The sequence below is a fragment of the Rana temporaria genome, assembly GCF_905171775.1.
Source record: "Rana temporaria chromosome 13 unlocalized genomic scaffold, aRanTem1.1 scaffold_545_arrow_ctg1, whole genome shotgun sequence".
Lineage (NCBI taxonomy): Eukaryota > Metazoa > Chordata > Amphibia > Anura > Ranidae > Rana > Rana temporaria.
Window position 1 is genome coordinate 1 of NW_024404498.1, and position 23,026 is coordinate 23,026.

The 23,026-nt window shown below is 53.0% G+C and overlaps 1 protein-coding gene across 1 annotated transcript; it reads left to right on the plus strand.

Moving 5' to 3' along the window:
* Positions 1-2,607: 2,607 nt before the first annotated feature.
* On the plus strand, positions 2,608-21,943 carry F11R (F11 receptor; the record flags this gene model as incomplete). The annotated part of the gene is made up of 9 exons (XM_040334538.1): positions 2,608-2,713; positions 3,922-4,032; positions 4,497-4,649; positions 4,731-4,933; positions 17,175-17,274; positions 19,055-19,162; positions 19,448-19,457; positions 19,953-19,995; positions 21,375-21,943. Coding segments are annotated over 9 exons (870 nt in total), but the record flags the coding sequence as incomplete, so codon positions are not given.
* Between the last annotated feature and the right edge of the window lie 1,083 nt (positions 21,944-23,026).

Here is a 23,026-nt window from a genome sequence, read left to right on the forward strand (position 1 = left end):
GAAAAAAGTATTCATACCCCTCTATATACAGTGCCAGAATAAAGTCTTCATACCCCTCTATATACAGAGCCAGAATAAAGTATTCATACCCCCTCTATATACAGAGCCAGAATAAAGTATTCATACCCCTCTATACACAGAGCCTGGAAAAAGTATTCATACCCCTCTATATACAGAGACAGGAAAAAGTCTTCATACCCCTCTATACACAGAGCCAGAATAAAGTATTCATACCCCCTCTATATACAGAGCCAGAATAAAGTATTCATACCCCCTCTATATACAGAGCCAGAATAAAGTCTTCATACCCCTCTATATACAGTGCCAGAATAAAGTCTTCATACCCCTCTATATACAGAGACAGGAAAAAGTCTTCATACCCCTCTATATACAGAGCCAGAATAAAGTCTTCATACCCCTCTATATACAGAGCCAGAATAAAGTCTTCATACCCCTCTATATACAGAGCCAGAATAAAGTATTCATACCCCTCTATACACAGAGCCAGAATAAAGTATTCATACCCCTCTATATACAGAGCCAGAATAAAGTATTCATACCCCTCTATATACAGAGCCAGAATAAAGTCTTCATACCCCTCTATATACAGAGCCAGAATAAAGTATTCATACCCCTCTATATACAGAGCCAGAATAAAGTATTCATACCCCTCTATATACAGTGCCAGAATAAAGTATTCATACCCCTCTATATACAGTGCCAGAATAAAGTCTTCATACCCCTCTATATACAGAGCCAGAATAAAGTATTCATACCCCTCTATACACAGAGCCTGGAAAAAGTATTCATACCCCTCTATATACAGTGCCAGAATAAAGTATTCATACCCCTCTATACACAGAGCCTGGAAAAAGTATTCATACCCCTCTATATACAGAGCCAGAATAAAGTCTTCATACCCCTCTATATACAGAGCCAGAATAAAGTATTCATACCCCCTCTATATACAGAGCCAGAATAAAGTATTCATACCCCTCTATACACAGAGCCTGGAAAAAGTATTCATACCCCTCTATATACAGAGCCAGAATAAAGTATTCATACCCCCTCTATATACAGAGCCAGAATAAAGTCTTCATACCCCTCTATACACAGAGCCAGAATAAAGTATTCATACCCCTCTATATACAGTGCCAGAATAAAGTATTCATACCCCTCTATATACAGAGCCAGAATAAAGTCTTCATACCCCTCTATACACAGAGCCAGAATAAAGTATTCATACCCCTCTATATACAGAGCCAGAATAAAGTCTTCATACCCCTCTATATACAGAGCCAGAATAAAGTATTCATACCCCTCTATATACAGTGCCAGAATAAAGTATTCATACCCCTCTATATACAGTGCCAGAATAAAGTCTTCACACCCCTCTATATACAGAGCCAGAATAAAGTATTCACACCCCTCTATATACAGAGCCAGAATAAAGTATTCATACCCTCTATACACAGAGCCAGAATAAAGTATTCATACCCCTCTATATACAGAGCCAGAATAAAGTATTCACACCCCTCTATATACAGAGCCAGAATAAAGTATTCATACCCTCTATACACAGAGCCAGAATAAAGTATTCATACCCCTCTATATACAGAGCCAGAATAAAGTATTCACACCCCTCTATATACAGAGCCAGAATAAAGTCTTCATACCCCTCTATATACAGAGCCAGAATAAAGTCTTCATACCCCTCTATATACAGTGCCAGAATAAAGTCTTCACACCCCTCTATATACAGTGCCAGAATAAAGTATTCACACCCCTCTATATACAGTGCCAGAATAAAGTCTTCACACCCCTCTATATACAGTGCCAGAATAAAGTATTCATACCCCTCTATATACAGAGCCAGAATAAAGTATTCACACCCCTCTATATACAGAGCCAGAATAAAGTCTTCATACCCCTCTATATACAGAGCCAGAATAAAGTCTTCATACCCCTCTATATACAGAGCCAGAATAAAGTCTTCATACCCCTCTATATACAGAGCCAGAATAAAGTCTTCATACCCCTCTATATACAGAGCCAGAATAAAGTCTTCATACCCCTTGAAATCCCCCACACTCTCTCATGTTACACACAAACCTGTAAATGTCTTTTATTGGGATTTTATGTGAGAGACACAAAGTGTCACATAATTGTGAAGTGGAAGGAAAATGATACAAATAAATATGTGAAAAGTGTGGGGGGGGGGGGCATTTGTATGGCGCCCCCCGGAGTCAATACTTTGTAGAACCCCCTTTCTCTACAAGTCTTTTTTGGGGGGGTCTCTACCAGCTTTGCCCATCTAGAGAGGGACATTTCTGCCCATTCTTCTTCTCAAGCTCTGTCTGGCTGTACTTTAGGGTCGTTGTCCTGCTGGAAGGTGCACCCCCCCCCCCCCCCCCCCGGTCTCATGTCTTTCGTAGGTTTTCTTCTAAGATTGTCCATCAACTCTGACCAGCTTCCCTGTCCCTGCTGAAGAAAAGCATCCCCACCACATGATGCTGCCACCACCATGTTTCACAGTGGGGATGGTGTGTTCAGGGTGATCCCTGTCGCTGCACTCTCCCCACACCCCCTGATTTGCTGTGATTTCAGTCCCTGTACCCCCCCCCCTCCCCTCCATACTCATCATCTTCTCTTCTTCTCTCCGCAGGGACCGCTGTTCTGTGTAGCCCCCCCGTCAACCTGAAGGAAGGAAACAGTAAGACTTTTATTTATTTTCTTATAACAAAAGATACGACTTTGTCTGTGTTAGCTGCAGGGGGGGGGGGCTTGCTGCTGAACTCTGATTTGGGGGGGGCTGGGAATGCTGCCTAGCCTTGATTGAGGGGCGGGGGGGCTTGCTGCTGAACTCTGATTTGGGGGGGGGGGGGCAATGCTGCCTAGCCTTGATTGAGGGGGGGGGGGTGTAGTTCTGACACTTGGTGGTTCTCTCTACCTCCTGCACATTCATGTTGGGCAGTAATGGGTGGGAGGAGCAACAATGACTCTTCTAAAGTAAGAATGGCTCCAGAATCAGAAAAGTGCCCCCCCCCCCCCCCTCGGTACCCACCCTGCTACCTGCTGGAACCATTGTGGAAGGGAAGACTCAATGTAGTAGTCTCCACTACTACAATGAACAGGCTGTCTTCATGTCCCATGCTGAGCTGCTGCATAATTACCACAGGGGGTCACTTACCCGGCACAGACGCCATTCACAGAACGCCTTGTACACCATATAGTGCAAGCAAAACCCTCTGCTTATTTTGAAGCAACTGCTCGGCAGGGGGGGGGCACACTGGGTCTCGTGGCGGCCAGGTCTTGGCGGGCACACTGGGTCTCATGGCGGGGGGGGCACACTGGGTCTCAGGGCGGCCAGGTCTTGGCGGGCACACTGGGTCTCATGGCGGGGGGGGCACACTGGGTCTCAGGGCGGCCAGGTCTTGGCGGGCACACTGGGTCTCATGGCGGGGGGGGCACACTGGGTCTCTTGGCGGCCGGCTCGTGGTGGCCGGCTTGGCGGGGGGGCACACTGGGGCTCGTGGCGGGGGGGCACACTGGGGCTCGTGGTGGCCGGCTCGGAGGGGGGGGCTCGTGGCGGGGGGCTCCTGGGCGGCCGGCTCGGCGTGGCGCACACTGGGGGTTCCTGGGCGGCCGGCTCGGCGGGGGGGCACACTGGGGCTCGTGGCGGGGGGGGCACACTGGGGGCTCGTGGTGGCCGGCTCGGAGGGGGGGGGCACACTGGGGGTCCTGGGTGGCTGGCTCAGCGGGGGGCACACAGGGGCTCCTGGGTGGCTGGCTCAGCGGGGGGCACACTGGGGGCTCCTGGGCGGCCGGCTCGGCGTGGCGCACACTGGGGGTTCCTGGGTGGCCAGCAGTTGTCCATGGGGTGTCAGTCTGGTGTACTCATACTGTGCTCTTCCTCCTCAGATGCAGAGTTCCCGTGCAATTTTCCCAGTTCTTACCAGAACCCGCGTGTGGAGTGGAAGTTCATGTCCGGCAATGATGCCATCCTGGTGTACTATGATGGGGCACTGACAGGTAAGTCACCCATCACCCCCTCCATCTCCTGCCCAGATAAATTTTTAGACACAAATCTGGGTCAGGAGGTGCGAAGAGATCACTGTGTGTATGGGGGGGGGGGGGTATTTGTGAGGGGGCACAGATCATTGAGGTGAGGGAGATATTGGTGAAGGAAGGCATGTACAAATCAAGGGGTGGGGGTTGGATCTTCATGTGAGGGCACTAATATAAATAAGAGGAGGAGGATATAGGGGACAGATATAAATCATATGTGTGGGGGGGGGGGTGGAAGATGGTGATATGCGATGGATACAGTTTGTGAAGGGGGGAGGGGGGGTATTGGTGAGATGGCACACAACAATCGCAGGGTGGGGGGTTGTTTTCCATCATAAATCCCCCGCTATTATCTGTATTGGGACGGGTGAGGTGTCCTCCAGGTATCAGATCTTCATCCTCCATTCATATGTTGGTCTCTCCCTCAGCACCCTATAAGACCCGGGCGACCTTCTTCCCACAAGGCCTCCGGCTGAGTTCGGTGACCCGGAAGGACGCTGGGGAATATTCGTGTGAAGTGACTGGAATGGTTTCCGGGAGTCCGCAGTTGTTCCAGGACAAGACTCAGCTGGTGGTGTTGGGTAAGATGATTGGTGACCTCAGTACTGGGACTTTCTAGGACGGGTTGGGATGACCTCTCACTCTCTGTTCTTCTTCTTCAGTTCCCCCCTCTGTGCCCATCGCTCAGGTACCAACTTCTGTCAGTACCGGGGGTACGGCAACCCTTTACTGCATTGAGACGGACGCCTCCCCACCGCCAACCTTCACCTGGTACAAGAATGGTGTCCTGATGCCCCCAAACCCCAAGGACAGCCCCAACTTCCAGAACTCCAGCTACGCTATCGATGCCACAACTGGACAGCTGGTAAGCTGCAAACCCATATACCAGTTACTGACCATCCACTGTACTAGGTATAGATCAGGGATCGCTATAGTGACCCATCTCCTGTACTAGGTATAGATCAGGGATCGCTATAGTGACCCATTCCCTGTACTAGGTATAGATCAGGGATCGCTATAGTGACCCATCCACTGTACTAGGTATAGATCAGGGATCGCTATAGTGACCCATCCCCTGTACTAGGTATAGATCAGGGATCGCTATAGTGACCCATCCACTGTACTAGGTATAGATCAGGGATCGGTATAGTGACCCATCCACTGTACTAGGTATAGATCAGGGATCGCTATAGTGACCATCCCCTGTACTAGGTATAGATCAGGGATCGCTATAGTGACCCATCCACTGTACTAGGTATAGATCAGGGATCGCTATAGTGACCCATCCCCTGTACTAGGTATAGATCAGGGATCGGTATAGTGACCCATCCCCTGTACTAGGTATAGATCAGGGATCGCTATAGTGACCCATCCACTGTACTAGGTATAGATCAGGGATCGCTATAGTGACCCATCCCCTGTACTAGGTATAGATCAGGGATCGCTATAGTGACCCATCCACTGTACTAGGTATAGATCAGGGATCGCTATAGTGACCCATCCACTGTACTAGGTATAGATCAGGGATAGCTATAGTGACCCATCCCCTGTACTAGGTATAGATCAGGGATCGCTATAGTGACCCATCTTTTGTACTAGGTATAGATCAGGGATCGGTATAGTGACCCATCCACTGTACAAGGTATAGATCAGGGATCGCTATAGTGACCCATCCACTGTACTAGGTATAGATCAGGGATCGCTATAGTGACCCATCCACTGTACTAGGTATAGATCAGGGATCGCTATAGTGACCCATCCCCTATACTAGGTATAGATCAGGGATCGGTATAGTGACCCATCCCCTGTACTAGGTATAGATCAGGGATCGCTATAGTGACCCATCTACTGTACTGGGTATAGATCAGGGATCGCTATAGTGACCCATCCCCTGTACTAGGTATAGATCAGGGATCGCTATAGTGACCCATCCCCTGTACTAGGTATAGATCAGGCATCGCTATAGTGACCCATCCCCTGTACTAGGTATAGATCAGGGATCGCTATAGTGACCCATCCCCTGTACTAGGTATAGATCAGGGATCGCTATAGTGACCCATCCACTGTACTAGGTATAGATCAGGGATCGGTATAGTGACCCATCCCCTGTACTAGGTATAGATCAGGGATCACTATAGTGACCCATCCACTGTACTAGGTATAGATCAGGGATCGGAATAGTGACCCATTTACTGTACTAGGTATAGATCAGGGATCGCTATAGTGACCCATCCCCTGTACTAGGTATAGATCAGGGATCGCTATAGTGACCCATCCACTGTACTAGGTATAGATCAGAGATCGGTATAGTGACCCATCTCCTGTACTAGGTATAGATCAGAGATCGGTATAGTGACCCATCCACTGTACTAGGTATAGATCAGGGATCGCTATAGTGACCCATCCACTGTACTAGGTATAGATCAGGGATCGGTATAGTGACCCATCTCCTGTACTAGGTATAGATCAGGGATCGCTATAGTGACCCATCCACTGTACTAGGTATAGATCAGGGATCGCTATAGTGACCCATCTCCTGTACTAGGTATAGATCAGGGATCGCTATAGTGACCCATCTCCTGTACTAGGTATAGATCAGGGATCGCTATAGTGACCCATCCCCTGTACTAGGTATAGATCAGGGATCGCTATAGTGACCCATCCACTGTACTAGGTATAGATCAGGGATCGCTATAGTGACCCATCCCCTGTACTAGGTATAGATCAGGGATCGGTATAGTGACCCATCCCCTGTACTAGGTATAGATCAGGGATCGCTATAGTGACCCATCCACTGTACTAGGTATAGATCAGGGATCGCTATAGTGACCCATCCCCTGTACTAGGTATAGATCAGGGATCGCTATAGTGACCCATCCACTGTACTAGGTATAGATCAGGGATCGCTATAGTGACCCATCCACTGTACTAGGTATAGATCAGGGATAGCTATAGTGACCCATCCCCTGTACTAGGTATAGATCAGGGATAGCTATAGTGACCCATCCACTGTACTAGGTATAGATCAGGGATCGCTATAGTGACCCATCCCCTATACTAGGTATAGATCAGGGATCGGTATAGTGACCCATCCACTGTACTAGGTATAGATCAGGGATCGCTATAGTGACCCATCCCCTGTACTAGGTATAGATCAGGGATCGCTATAGTGACCCATCCACTGCACTAGGTATAGATCAGGGATCGGTATAGTGACCCATCCCCTGTACAAGGTATAGATCAGGGATCGCTATAGTGACCCATCCACTGTACTAGGTATAGATCAGGGATCGGTATAGTGACCCATCCACTGTACTAGGTATAGATCAGGGATCGCTATAGTGACCCATCCCCTGTACTAGGTATAGATCAGGGATCGCTATAGTGACCCATCCACTGTACTAGGTATAGATCAGGGATCGCTATAGTGACCCATCCACTGTACTAGGTATAGATCAGGGATCGCTATAGTGACCCATCCCCTATACTAGGTATAGATCAGGGATCGGTATAGTGACCCATCCCCTGTACTAGGTATAGATCAGGGATCGCTATAGTGACCCATCTCCTGTACTAGGTATAGATCAGGGATCGCTATAGTGACCCATCTCCTGTACTAGGTATAGATCAGGGATCGGTATAGTGACCCATCCACTGTACTAGGTATAGATCAGGGATCGCTATAGTGACCCATCCCCTGTACTAGGTATAGATCAGGGATCGGTATAGTGACCCATCCACTGTACTAGGTATAGATCAGGGATCGGTATAGTGACCCATCCACTGTACTAGGTATAGATCAGGGATCGCTATAGTGACCCATCCCCTGTACTAGGTATAGATCAGGGATCGCTATAGTGACCCATCCACTGTACTAGGTATAGATCAGGGATCGCTATAGTGACCCATCCCCTGTACTAGGTATAGATCAGGGATCGGTATAGTGACCCATCCCCTGTACTAGGTATAGATCAGGGATCGCTATAGTGACCCATCCACTGTACTAGGTATAGATCAGGGATCGCTATAGTGACCCATCCCCTGTACTAGGTATAGATCAGGGATCGCTATAGTGACCCATCCACTGTACTAGGTATAGATCAGGGATCGCTATAGTGACCCATCCACTGTACTAGGTATAGATCAGGGATAGCTATAGTGACCCATCCCCTGTACTAGGTATAGATCAGGGATCGCTATAGTGACCCATCTTTTGTACTAGGTATAGATCAGGGATCGGTATAGTGACCCATCCACTGTACAAGGTATAGATCAGGGATCGCTATAGTGACCCATCCACTGTACTAGGTATAGATCAGGGATCGCTATAGTGACCCATCCACTGTACTAGGTATAGATCAGGGATCGCTATAGTGACCCATCCCCTATACTAGGTATAGATCAGGGATCGGTATAGTGACCCATCCCCTGTACTAGGTATAGATCAGGGATCGCTATAGTGACCCATCTCCTGTACTAGGTATAGATCAGGGATCGCTATAGTGACCCATCTCCTGTACTAGGTATAGATCAGGGATCGGTATAGTGACCCATCCACTGTACTAGGTATAGATCAGGGATCGCTATAGTGACCCATCCCCTGTACTAGGTATAGATCAGGGATCGCTATAGTGACCTATCCACTGTACTAGGTATAGATCAGGGATCGCTATAGTGACCCATCCCCTGTACTAGGTATAGATCAGGGATCGCTATAGTGACCCATCCCCTGTACTAGGTATAGATCAGGGATCGGTATAGTGACCCATCCACTGTACTAGGTATAGATCAGGGATCGCTATAGTGACCCATCCACTGTACTAGGTATAGATCAGGGATCGCTATAGTGACCCATCCCCTGTACTAGGTATAGATCAGGGATCGGTATAGTGACCCATCCACTGTACTAGGTATAGATCAGGGATCGCTATAGTGACCCATCCACTGTACTAGGTATAGATCAGGGATCGCTATAGTGACCCATCTCCTGTACTAGGTATAGATCAGAGATCGGTATAGTGACCCATCCACTGTACTAGGTATAGATCAGGGATCGGTATAGTGACCCATCCACTGTACTAGGTATGGATCAGGGATCGGTATAGTGACCCATCCCCTGTACTAGGTATAGATCAGGGATCGCTATAGTGACCCATCCCCTGTACTAGGTATAGATCAGGGATCGCTATAGTGACCCATCCACTGTACTAGGTATGGATCAGGGATCGCTATAGTGACCCATCTACTGTACTGGGTATAGATCAGGGATCGCTATAGTGACCCATCCCCTGTACTAGGTATAGATCAGGGATCGCTATAGTGACCCATCCCCTGTACTAGGTATAGATCAGGCATCGCTATAGTGACCCATCCCCTGTACTAGGTATAGATCAGGGATCGCTATAGTGACCCATCCCCTGTACTAGGTATAGATCAGGGATCGCTATAGTGACCCATCCACTGTACTAGGTATAGATCAGGGATCGGTATAGTGACCCATCCCCTGTACTAGGTATAGATCAGGGATCACTATAGTGACCCATCCACTGTACTAGGTATAGATCAGGGATCGGAATAGTGACCCATCTACTGTACTAGGTATAGATCAGGGATCGCTATAGTGACCCATCCCCTGTACTAGGTATAGATCAGGGATCGCTATAGTGACCCATCCACTGTACTAGGTATAGATCAGAGATCGGTATAGTGACCCATCTCCTGTACTAGGTATAGATCAGAGATCGGTATAGTGACCCATCCACTGTACTAGGTATAGATCAGGGATCGCTATAGTGACCCATCCACTGTACTAGGTATAGATCAGGGATCGGTATAGTGACCCATCTCCTGTACTAGGTATAGATCAGGGATCGCTATAGTGACCCATCCACTGTACTAGGTATAGATCAGGGATCGCTATAGTGACCCATCTCCTGTACTAGGTATAGATCAGGGATCGCTATAGTGACCCATCTCCTGTACTAGGTATAGATCAGGGATCGCTATAGTGACCCATCCCCTGTACTAGGTATAGATCAGGGATCGCTATAGTGACCCATCCACTGTACTAGGTATAGATCAGGGATCGCTATAGTGACCCATCCCCTGTACTAGGTATAGATCAGGGATCGGTATAGTGACCCATCCCCTGTACTAGGTATAGATCAGGGATCGCTATAGTGACCCATCCACTGTACTAGGTATAGATCAGGGATCGCTATAGTGACCCATCCCCTGTACTAGGTATAGATCAGGGATCGCTATAGTGACCCATCCACTGTACTAGGTATAGATCAGGGATCGCTATAGTGACCCATCCACTGTACTAGGTATAGATCAGGGATAGCTATAGTGACCCATCCCCTGTACTAGGTATAGATCAGGGATAGCTATAGTGACCCATCCACTGTACTAGGTATAGATCAGGGATCGCTATAGTGACCCATCCCCTATACTAGGTATAGATCAGGGATCGGTATAGTGACCCATCCACTGTACTAGGTATAGATCAGGGATCGCTATAGTGACCCATCCCCTGTACTAGGTATAGATCAGGGATCGCTATAGTGACCCATCCACTGCACTAGGTATAGATCAGGGATCGGTATAGTGACCCATCCCCTGTACAAGGTATAGATCAGGGATCGCTATAGTGACCCATCCACTGTACTAGGTATAGATCAGGGATCGGTATAGTGACCCATCCACTGTACTAGGTATAGATCAGGGATCGCTATAGTGACCCATCCCCTGTACTAGGTATAGATCAGGGATCGCTATAGTGACCCATCCACTGTACTAGGTATAGATCAGGGATCGCTATAGTGACCCATCCCCTGTACTACGTATAGATCAGGGATCGGTATAGTGACCCATCCACTGTACTAGGTATAGATCAGGGATCGCTATAGTGACCCATCCACTGTACTAGGTATAGATCAGGGATCGCTATAGTGACCCATCCACTGTACTAGGTATAGATCAGGGATCGGTATAGTGACCCATCTCCTGTACTAGGTATAGATCAGGGATCGCTATAGTGACCCATCTCCTGTACTAGGTATAGATCAGGGATCGCTATAGTGACCCATCTCCTGTACTAGGTATAGATCAGAGATCGGTATAGTGACCCATCTCCTGTACTAGGTATAGATCAGAGATCGGTATAGTGACCCATCCACTGTACTAGGTATAGATCAGGGATCGGTATAGTGACCCATCCACTGTACTAGGTATGGATCAGGGATCGGTATAGTGACCCATCCCCTGTACTAGGTATAGATCAGGGATCGCTATAGTGACCCATCCCCTGTACTAGGTATAGATCAGGGATCGCTATAGTGACCCATCCACTGTACTAGGTATGGATCAGGGATCGCTATAGTGACCCATCTACTGTACTGGGTATAGATCAGGGATCGCTATAGTGACCCATCCCCTGTACTAGGTATAGATCAGGGATCGCTATAGTGACCCATCCCCTGTACTAGGTATAGATCAGGCATCGCTATAGTGACCCATCCCCTGTACTAGGTATAGATCAGGGATCGCTATAGTGACCCATCCACTGTACTAGGTATAGATCAGGGATCGCTATAGTGACCCATCCACTGTACTAGGTATAGATCAGGGATCGGTATAGTGACCCATCCCCTGTACTAGGTATAGATCAGGGATCACTATAGTGACCCATCCACTGTACTAGGTATAGATCAGGGATCGGAATAGTGACCCATTTACTGTACTAGGTATAGATCAGGGATCGCTATAGTGACCCATCCCCTGTACTAGGTATAGATCAGGGATCGCTATAGTGACCCATCCACTGTACTAGGTATGGATCAGGGATCGGTATAGTGACCCATCCACTGTACTAGGTATAGATCAGGGATCGCTATAGTGACCCATCCACTGTACTAGGTATAGATCAGGGATCGGTATAGTGACCCATCTCCTGTACTAGGTATAGATCAGGGATCGCTATAGTGACCCATCCACTGTACTAGGTATAGATCAGGGATCGGTATAGTGACCCATCCCCTGTACAAGGTATAGATCAGGGATCGCTATAGTGACCCATCCCCTGTACTAGGTATAGATCAGGGATCGGTATAGTGACCCATCCACTGTACTAGGTATAGATCAGGCATCGGTATAGTGACCCATCCACTGCACTAGGTATAGATCAGGGATCGGTATAGTGACCCATCCCCTGTACTAGGTATAGATCAGGGATCGCTATAGTGACTCATCCCCTGTACTAGGTATAGATCAGGGATCGCTATAGTGACCCATCCACTGTACTAGGTATAGATCAGGGATCGGTATAGTGACCCATCCACTGTACTAGGTATAGATCAGAGATCGGTATAGTGACCCATCCACTGTACTAGGTATAGATCAGGGATCGGTATAGTGACCCATCTCCTGTACTAGGTATAGATCAGGGATCGCTATAGTGACCCATCCACTGTACTAGGTATAGATCAGGGATCGGTATAGTGACCCATCTCCTGTACTAGGTATAGATCAGGGATCGCTATAGTGACCCATCCACTGTACTAGGTATAGATCAGGGATCGGTATAGTGACCCATCTCCTGTACTAGGTATAGATCAGGGATCGGTATAGTGACCCATCCACTGTACTAGGTATAGATCAGGGATCGCTATAGTGACCCATCCCCTGTACTAGGTATAGATCAGGGATCGGTATAGTGCTCAAGGGGGGTCCACCTCTGATGGCCTTCAACCTCTCTCTCCTACGGGTGCCCGCCCAGATCATAGAACTGCATGTATGGAAAACTCAAGAGTCCGGATGGTGTCTGCACTCTCTGATATCCATAAAATCGCCGGAATGCAGCACTAGGACCCAGTGGGAGCCTGGAGAAAAGGTCAACGCGTTTCACACTATCGCTGCACTTACTCATGACACCACCATGGCTGTGCCTTGCATAACCCAAGGAAGCACGAGAAGTAGGGCGGCCCGGAAGGAAGCGGATCTCTTCCTCTCCTGAGTGGAGCTTCACGATCCCGCTTTGTCCGCGGTCCTCATAGGAGGGGAAGATTGGCAGGTGGATTTACTGTCAGCAGATGTCTCCAGGAGAGGGAGCTCTGCATCGGGAGGTGTTCAAGGGAGACCTGTCAGTGGGGGGAGGGGGGCACACAGGATGAGGACCTTCAGGTGTTCTGTGGGGGAGGGGGGCACACAGGATGAGGGCCAACAGGTGTTCAGTGGAGGAGGGGGGCACCCAGGATGAGGGCCTTCAGGTGTTCTGTCGGGGGTAGGGGGGCACACAGGATGAGGACCCTCAGGGGTAGGGGGGCACACAGGATGAGGACCCTCAGGTGTTCTGTCGGGGGTAGGGGGGCACACAGGATGAGGACCCTCAGGGGTAGGGGGGCACACAGGATGAGGACCCTCAGGTGTTCTGTCAGTGGGTAGGGGGGCACACAGGATGAGGACCCTCAGGTGTTCTGTCAGAGGTAGGGGGGCACACAGGATGAAGACCCTCAGGGGTTCTGTCAGGGGGGGGCACACACAGGATGAGGACCCTCAGGTGTTCAGTGGAGGAGGGGGACACACACAGGATGAGGACCCTCAGGTGTTCTGTCAGTGGGTAGGGGGGCACACAGGATGAGGACCCTCAGGTGTTCTGTCAGAGGTAGGGGGGCACACAGGATGAAGACCCTCAGGGGTTCTGTCAGGGGGGGGCACACACAGGATGAGGACCCTCAGGTGTTCAGTGGAGGAGGGGGCACACAGGATGAGGACCCTCAGGTGTTCTGTCAGAGGTAGGGGGGCACACAGGATGAGGACCCTCAGGTGTTCTGTCAGTGGGGGAGGGGGGCACACAGGATGAGGACCCTCGGGTGTTCAGTAGGGGAGGGGGGCACACAGGATGAGGACCCTCGGGTGTTCTGTCAGTGGGGGGGCACACAGGATGAGGACCCTCAGGTGTTCTGTCAGGGGGGGGGGGCACACACAGGATGAGGACCTTTAGGTGTTCTGTCAGTGGGGGAGGGGGGCACACAGGATGAGGACCCTCCGGTGTTCAGTGGAGGGGGGCACACAGGATGAGGACCCTCCGGTGTTCAGTGGGAGGGGGGCACACAGGATGAGGACCCTCGGGTGTTCAGTGGAGGGAGGGGGGCACACACACAGGATGAGGACCCTCAGGTGTTCTGTCAGTGGAGGGGGGCACACAGGATGAGGACCCTCAGGTGTTCAGTAGGGTAGGGGGGCACACAGGATGAGGACCCTCAGGTGTTCAGTGGGGGAGGGGGGCACACACACAGGATGAGGACCCTCAGGTGTTCTGTCAGTGGGGGGCACACAGGATGAGGACCCTCAGGTGTTCTGTCAGTGGGGGTAGGGGGGCACACAGGATGAGGACCCTCAGGTGTTCTGTCAGTGGAGGAGGGGGGCACACAGGATGAGGACCCTCAGGTGTTCTGTCAGTGGGGGGGGGGGGCACATAGGATGAGGACCCTCAGGTGTTCTGTCAGTGGGGGGTCACACAGGATGAGGACCCTCAGGTGTTCTGTCAGTGGGGGGGGGCACACAGGATGAGGACCCTCAGGTGTTCTGTCAGTGGGGGGGGCACATAGGATGAGGACCCTCAGGTGTTCTGTCAGTGGGGGGGGGCACACAGGATGAGGACCCTCAGGTGTTCTGTCAGTGGGGGGGGGGGGGCACACAGGATGAGGACCCTCAGGTGTTCTGTAGGGGGGCACACAGGATGAGGACCCTCAGGTGTTCTGTCAGTGGGGGGTCACACAGGATGAGGACCCTCAGGTGTTCTGTCAGTGGGGGGTCACACAGGATGAGGACCCTCAGGTGTTCTGTCAGTGGGGGGTCACACAGGATGAGGACCCTCAGGTGTTCTGTCAGTGGGGGGTCACACAGGATGAGGACCCTCAGGTGTTCTGTCAGTGGGGGGGCACCCAGGATGAGGACCCTCAGGTGTTCTGTCAGTGGGGGCACACACAGGATGAGGACCTTCAGGTGTTCAGTGGAGGGGGGCACACAGGATGAGGACCTTCAGGTGTTCTGTAGGGGGGCACACAGGATGAGGACCCTCAGGTGTTCTGTAGGGGGGCACACAGGGTGAGGACCCTCAGGTGTTCAGTAGGGTAGGGGGGCACCCAGGATGAGGACCCTCAGGTGTTCTGTAGGGGGGCACACAGGATGAGGACCCTCAGGTGTTCTGTCGGGGGGGCACACAGGATGAGGACCCTCAGGTGTTCAGTGGGGGGGCACACAGGATGAGGACCCTCAGGTGTTCTGTCAGTGGGGGGGCACACAGGATGAGGACCCTCAGGTGTTCTGTCAGTGGGGGGTAGGGGGGCACACAGGATGAGGACCCTCAGGTGTTCTGTCGGGGGTAGGGGGGCACACAGGATGAGGACCCTCAGGTGTTCTGTCAGTGGGGGGGCACCCAGGATGAGGACCCTCAGGTGTTCTGTCAGTGGGGGGGCACCCAGGATGAGGACCCTCAGGTGTTCTGTCAGTGGGGGGCACACAGGATGAGGACCCTCAGGTGTTCTGTCAGTGGGGGGGCACACAGGATGAGGACCCTCAGGTGTTCTGTAGGGGGGCACACAGGATGAGGACCCTCAGGTGTTCTGTCGGGGGTAGGGGGGCACACAGGATGAGGACCCTCAGGTGTTCTGTCAGTGGGGGGGCACCCAGGATGAGGACCCTCAGGTGTTCTGTCAGTGGGGGGCACACAGGATGAGGACCCTCAGGTGTTCTGTCAGTGGGGGGGCACACAGGATGAGGACCCTCAGGTGTTCTGTAGGGGGGCACACAGGATGAGGACCCTCAGGTGTTCTGTCAGTGGGGGGGCACCCAGGATGAGGACCCTCAGGTGTTCTGTCAGTGGGGGGGCACCCAGGATGAGGACCCTCAGGTGTTCTGTCAGTGGAGGAGGGGGCACACAGGATGAGGACCCTCAGGTGTTCTGTCAGTGGGGGGGGGGGCACACAGGATGAGGACCCTCAGGTGTTCTGTCAGTGGGGGGGGGGGCACACAGGATGAGGACCCTCAGGTGTTCTGTCGGGGGTAGGGGGGCACACAGGATGAGGACCCTCAGGTGTTCTGTCGGGGGTAGGGGGGCACACAGGATGAGGACCCTCGGGTGTTCTGTCAGTGGGGGGGCACACAGGATGAGGACCCTCAGGTGTTCTGTAGGGGGGCACACAGGATGAGGACCCTCAGGTGTTCTGTCAGTGGGGGACACACAGGATGAGGACCCTCGGGTGTTCTGTCAGTGGGGGGGCACACAGGATGAGGACCCTCAGGTGTTCTGTCGGGGGTAGGGGGGCACACAGGATGAGGACCCTCGGGTGTTCTGTCAGTGGGGGGGCACACAGGATGAGGACCCTCAGGTGTTCTGTAGGGGGGCACACAGGATGAGGACCCTCAGGTGTTCTGTCAGTGGGGGACACACAGGATGAGGACCCTCAGGTGTTCTGTCAGTGGGGGAGGGGGGCACACAGGATGAGGACCCTCAGGTGTTCTGTCGGGGGTAGGGGGGCACACAGGATGAGGACCCTCAGGTGTTCTGTCGGGGGTAGGGGGGCACACAGGATGAGGACCCTCGGGTGTTCTGTCAGTGGGGGACACACAGGATGAGGACCCTCAGGTTTTATGTAGAACAGGGCGGGTCCATCTCCAGGTTGGGGGGTCCTCGGCTGATTATTGTTGAATCCTCTGCAGCTCTTCATGGATCTCGGTCCTCGGGTGTCCTTACATTCCCTACCTGTGTGCAGTGTTGTCTTTGTCCTGTGGGGGGCGCTCTTCACACTGACACATGTGGGGTGTCTTTCCCCCTGTGCTGTGTGATGTCATCACTAGGGGGTGTGGTTGGTGGGTGGGACTTCATAATGAGGGGCGGAGCTCTTCCAGTATTGGATGTGTAGATCTTTTATCTATATACAATGTAATAATGATCGTCTCTCTGCAATGATTGTGTGATGATGGAGTGTTTGCCTGTCCAGTGACTTGGAGGGGGGGTGTACTTACTTTCTCACATGACTGCACGGTATTGGGGTCCAGTCGCTCGTGTACAGATCTCATGACGCGCTTTGTTCATCTTGCAGCGGATCAGTCCGGTGACGCAGGCGGACGTCGCACAATATTCCTGCCAGGCAGAGAATTCTGAGGGGAAGCGAACCTCGGAGCCGGTCCAGGTGGCAATCAGTAAGTGTGGGAACTGCGGGGGATGTGTTGTACTTGTGTCCCAGCTCCGCCCTGACCCCGTTCTTCAGTGTGGGACCTGCGGGGGATGTGCTGTACTTGTGTCCCAGCTCCGCCCTGACCCCGTTCTTCAGTGTGGGAACTGCGGGGGATGTGCTGTACTTGTGTCCCAGCTCCGCCCTGACCCCGTTCTTCAGTGTGGGACCTGCGGGGGATGTGCTGTACTTGTGTCCCAGCTCCGCCCTGACCCCGTTCTTCAGTGTGGGACCTGCGGGGGATGTGCTGTACTTGTGTCCCAGCTCCGCCCTGACCCCGTTCTTCAGTGTGGGACCTGCGGGGGATGTGCTGTACTCGTGTCCCAGCTCCGCCCTGACCCCGTTCTTCAGTGTGGGACCTGTGGGGGATGTGCTGTACTTGTGTCCCAGCTCCGCCCTGACCCCGTTCTTCAGTGTGGGACCTGCGGGGGATGTGCTGTACTTGTGTCCCAGCTCCGCCCTGACCCCGTTCTTCAGTGTGGGACCTGCGGGGGATGTGCTGTACTTGTGTCCCAGCTCCGCCCTGACCCCGTTCTTCAGTGTGGGACCTGCGGGGGATGTGCTGTACTTGTGTCCCAGCTCCGCCCTGACCCCGTTCTTCAGTATGGGACCTGCGGGGGATGTGCTGTACTTGTGTCCCAGCTCCGCCCTGACCCCGTTCTTCAGTGTGGGACCTGTGGGGGATGTGCTGTACTTGTGTCCCAGCTCCGCCCTGACCCCGTTCTTCAGTGTGGGACCTGCGGGGGATGTGCTGTACTTGTGTCCCAGCTCCGCCCTGCCCCCGTTCTTCAGTGTGGGACCTGCGGGGGATGTGCTGTACTTGTGTCCCAGCTCCGCCCTGACCCCGTTCTTCAGTGTGGGACCTGCGGGGGATGTGCTGTACTTGTGTCCCAGCTCCGCCCTGACCCCGTTCTTCAGTATGGGACCTGCGGGGGATGTGCTGTACTTGTGTCCCAGCTCCGCCCTGACCCCGTTCTTCAGTGTGGGAACTGCGGGGGATGTGCTGTACTTGTGTCCCAGCTCCGCCCTGACCCCGTTCTTCAGTGTGGGAACTGCGGGGGATGTGCTGTACTTGTGTCCCAGCTCCGCCCTGACCCCGTTCTTCAGTGTGGGAACTGCGGGGGATGTGCTGTACTTGTGTCCCAGCTCCGCCCTGACCCCGTTCTTCAGTATGGGACCTGCGGGGGATGTGCTGTACTTGTGTCCCAGCTCCGCCCTGACCCCGTTCTTCAGTGTGGGAACTGCGGGGGATGTGCTGTACTTGTGTCCCAGCTCCGCCCTGACCCCGTTCTTCAGTGTGGGACCTGCGGGGGATGTGCTGTACTTGTGTCCCAGCTCCGCCCTGACCCCGTTCTTCAGTGTGGGACCTGCGGGGGATGTTCTGTACTTGTGTCCAAGCTCCGCCCTGACCCCGTTCTTCAGTGTGGGAACTGCGGGGGATGTGCTGTACTTGTGTCCCAGCTCCGCCCTGATCCCGTTCTTCAGTATGGGACCTGCGGGGGATGTGCTGTACTTGTGTCCCAGCTCCGCCCTGACCCCGTTCTTCAGTGTGGGACCTGCGGGGGATGTGCTGTACTTGTGTCCCAGCTCCGCCCTGACCCCGTTCTTCAGTGTGGGACCTGCGGGGGATGTGCTGTACTTGTGTCCCAGCTCCGCCCTGACCCCGTTCTTCAGTGTGGGACCTGCGGGGGATGTGCTGTACTTGTGTCCCAGCTCCCCCCTGACCCCGTTCTTCTTGTACCCCGCAGAGGACGTGAACGTTGGAGGGATTGTCGCCGCCGTCATCGTCAGCCTCCTGATCCTTGGACTCATCGCATTCGCTGTCTGGTTCGCCTATCAGCGGGGATACATCGGCAGTGAGTATCCGGCGGCTCTGCAGGGGAGGGGGGAGGGTGGGGCTCCTCTGTAGTGATTGGTCCGCTCCACTCACTGATTTAATTGGGGAGGGGACCAGAGTACCAGAAGAACCAATCACCTCCTCCTGTAACACTACCAACTCCTACAGAGGGGGGCAGTAGTGATGTAGGGGGGTGTGTGAGGGGTGGTTTGGGGGGGGGGGGTATTATGGTGTAGTTTGGGGTGTTTGTAACATAATGAGATACATTTCTAATTGTTTTTTCTTTTTTTCCTTTTTATTTCAGAGAAAGACAAGTAAGTGGATACTTACTGGAGCGTGCCACCGGTCCTCCTTCTGTGTTACACCCCCCCTCCTCTGTGTAACTCCCCCTCCCCCCCATCATCCTATGTGTCACCTTCCTGCCTCCGGGTGTCCCCCCTGCTCACACTTTGCTTTCTCTGTTCACTTTGTCACCTCTGGGTGTCGCTCTATTCACACCCAATACTGTCATCCTGCTCGCATTGCTAGCGCAGTGTCCCCCCCTGTCCACCTCCCGGGGGTCGCGCCCTGCTGGCGCAGTGTCCCCCTTGTCCACCTCCCGGGGGTCGCGCCCTGCTGGCGCAGTGTCCCCCTTGTCCACCTCCCGGGGGTCGCGCCCTGCTGGCGCAGTGTCCCCCTTGTCCACCTCCCGGGGGTCGCGCCCTGCTGGCGCAGTGTCCCCCCTGTCCACCTCCCGGGGGTCGCGCCCTGCTAGCGCAGTGTCCATCTCCTGGGGTCGCCCTTCTCACGCTCTGCTCTGTTTCTTGCAGTAAGAAAGTCATCTACAGTCAGCCGTCAGAGACGCGGAGTGATGTAAGTACAGCCGGGATTGCTTTGTGTGTAATGGGGAGGGGTTATAATGGGGTGGACTTCCAGTTATGGGCGGAGTCCAGCAGACTGAAGTGCTCACCGATCTCTTGGCGATTCATCTCTGAATTCTGTATAATACGACCGACTCTCATTATACGGCCAGAGATGGTGCTCAGCCCATCATTGGGCTCTGCTAGTACCCGTCCAGAATGGTGAGTTGTGGGGGTTGTTGGTCGATGGGTGGCCCCGGGGGGGGGGGGGGGGTTTGTTGGGCGATGGGTGGCCTGGTGTTGTAAACTTTTTTTTTTTTTTTATTCTTTCTTGTCCATTGAGGGACACGGGAATTCAGATGCTGTCGGGTTATCCTGACACCTGGAGGAGGATTGGACCCTGACAAATTCCCAGCATCACAACATGGATTCAGGATGGGCATGAGAACAGTTGACCTGATCTTGGTTTTAGGAGATTCATCGGCTTGACTCTGGAGGCTGAACCCCACTGGGCTGGAGGATCTCCCTTGCCCAGGATCCTTGGCTGTTGGAGGGGGGGAGGAGCTCCCTTGCCCAGGATCCTTGGCTGTTGGAGGAGGAGGAGCTCCCTTGCCCAGGATCCTTGGCTGTTGGAGGAGCTCCCTTGCCCAGGATCCTTGGCTGTTGGAGGAGCTCCCTTGCCCAGGATCCTTGGCTGTTGGAGGAGCTCCCTTGCCCAGGATCTTTGGCTGTTGGAGGAGCTCCCTTGCCCAGGATCCTTGGCTGTTGGAGGGGGAGGATCTCCCTTGCCCAGGATCCTTGGCTGTTGGAAGGGGAGGAGCTCCCTTGCCCAGGATCCTTGGCTGTTGGAGGGGGGAGGAGCTCCCTTGCCCAGGATCCTTGGCTGTTGGAGGGGGAGGAGCTCCCTTGCCCAGGATCCTTGGCTGTTGGAGGGGGAGGAGCTCCCTTGCCCAGGATCCTTGGCTGTTGGAGGGGGAGGAGCTCCCTTGCCCAGGATCCTTGGCTGTTGGAGGGGGAGGAGCTCCCTTGCCTGGGAGCCTTTGCAAAGGGATGTGTCGGCACAGCCAAGCCTGAATGTCTTCCAAGACTTTGTGCTCACACGCCCTCCCACACACACGCCTTTTCACTAGGAAAGATCAGTGTACTGCTGTTTCTCTGCCTCCTGCTGACACTTTCCCTTGTAGTCTCCACCACCACCTCTCCAAGCCCCTTGTGGAGGTCCCGCCCCCCTCTGGTTGCATTGAGGGACGCGGGGTCCTGCCCCCTTCTGGTCATACAGTATAACCCAACAGTATCAGAATTTCTGGTCCCCTCAATGGACTCCAATCAAAGGATTTCCTTGATCTTCTATGAAGCCGCAATGATGTAATGACACCATTTTTTTTATTTCAGAAAAACTTCCAGCAAACTTCCTCCTTCCTGGTGTGAGTCTCCTGTGCGGGGAGGCCGCCCGTCCTCTTCTCTGCTGTGGCCTTTCACCTATCCAGAGGAAACCCTTCTCCCCAGATGTCTGACTCCCGGGGCGGGGTGACGGGGGGGGGGTGACTGCGTGTCTGTGTATGTCTGTGTGTGTGTGTCTGTCTCTGTGCGCATGCGTGTGACGCCGCTTGTGTAGTAGAATGGGGACAGGCGTGGGCTTTACATGTGGTTTGTTATTTATAATTCTCAGACTTGGTGCCTTCCGCTGGTCTCCAATGAGCCAGGAACAATGCTTTCCAGAAATCTTATATTTTAGGTATTTATTGATTAGTGATTGGGATCCGATATCATGCTTATGTTACCTGTAGTAAGTCCGGGCTCAGGATGGGGGAACGATTAAACCTCTCCAGTTACTGGGTGACGATGCTTACTCATTGGTCAGTTTAGGGCAACACGTTCAGTAATATCACAGCTGCTTCCATGTGGTGACGGCTGACTGTGGCCTTGTTTTACTCTAAATGTAACAGAAATATCATCTTTTTGATAATAATGAAATTTTAGTAGTTCACACTGAGGGATATGAATGAATTGCAATATTCTGCCATGGCCACAAGAGGGCAGGGGTGCACAAAGCACCGAAAAGAAGCTGTGGTCCTTGGGTTGCCTCCCGCGGAGCTCCTTTGGGTTGGGTTGCCTCCCGCGGAGCTCCTTTGGGTTGGGTTGCCTCCCGCGGAGCTCCTTTGGGTTGGGTTGCTTCCCGCGGAGCTCCTTTGGGTTGGGTTGCTTCCCGCGGAGCTCCTTTGGGTTGGGTTGCTTCCCGCGGAGCTCCTTTTGGGTTGGGTTGCCTCCCGCGGAGCTCCTTTGGGTTGGGTTGCCTCCCGCGGAGCTCCTTTGGGTTGGGTTGCCTCCCGCGGAGCTCCTTTGGGTTGGGTTGCTTCCCGCGGAGCTCCTTTTGGGTTGGGTTGCCTCCCGCGGAGCTCCTTTGGGTTGCCTCCCGCAGAAGTGTGAAGTAATGTCTCCCAGGAAGAGTTGCATTGCTGGTTAGAGAGGGAAAAGAGCATCTTGAGCCAGAGAACTGTCCCAAGGGCCACAATAGTCCCTCATATACTGATGTGACATATGGAACTTCCAGAGTGCAGAGGTAGTGCATGGTCTGTAGGCAGTCCGACAGCCATCCACACCCTCTGCCAGAAGGCCGTATTTTTGAGTGGGAAGTCCTGATTTGTAAGTCTCCTCTCTGGTCTAACACTTGATAGTCCGGATGCAGGGACAGCGGTGGGGGCTGGTATGGGTATGGGGCTTGTGTGTCTTGTCCTGATGGAGGGGTCCAGTATGGGGCTGTGTGTCTGATTGGTCCTGATGCAGGGACAGCGGAGGGGTCCGGTATGGGGCTGTGTGTCTGATTGGTCCTGATGGAGGGGTCCGGTATGGGGCTGTGTGTCTGGTCCTGATGGAGGGGTCCGGTATGGGGCTGTGTGTCTGATTGGTCCTGATGGAGGGGTCCGGTATGGGGCTGTGTGTCTGATTGGTCCTGATGGAGGGGTCCGGTATGGGGCTGTGTGTCTTGTCCTGATGGAGGGGTCCAGTATGGGGCTGTGTGTCTGATTGGTCCTGATGGAGGGGTC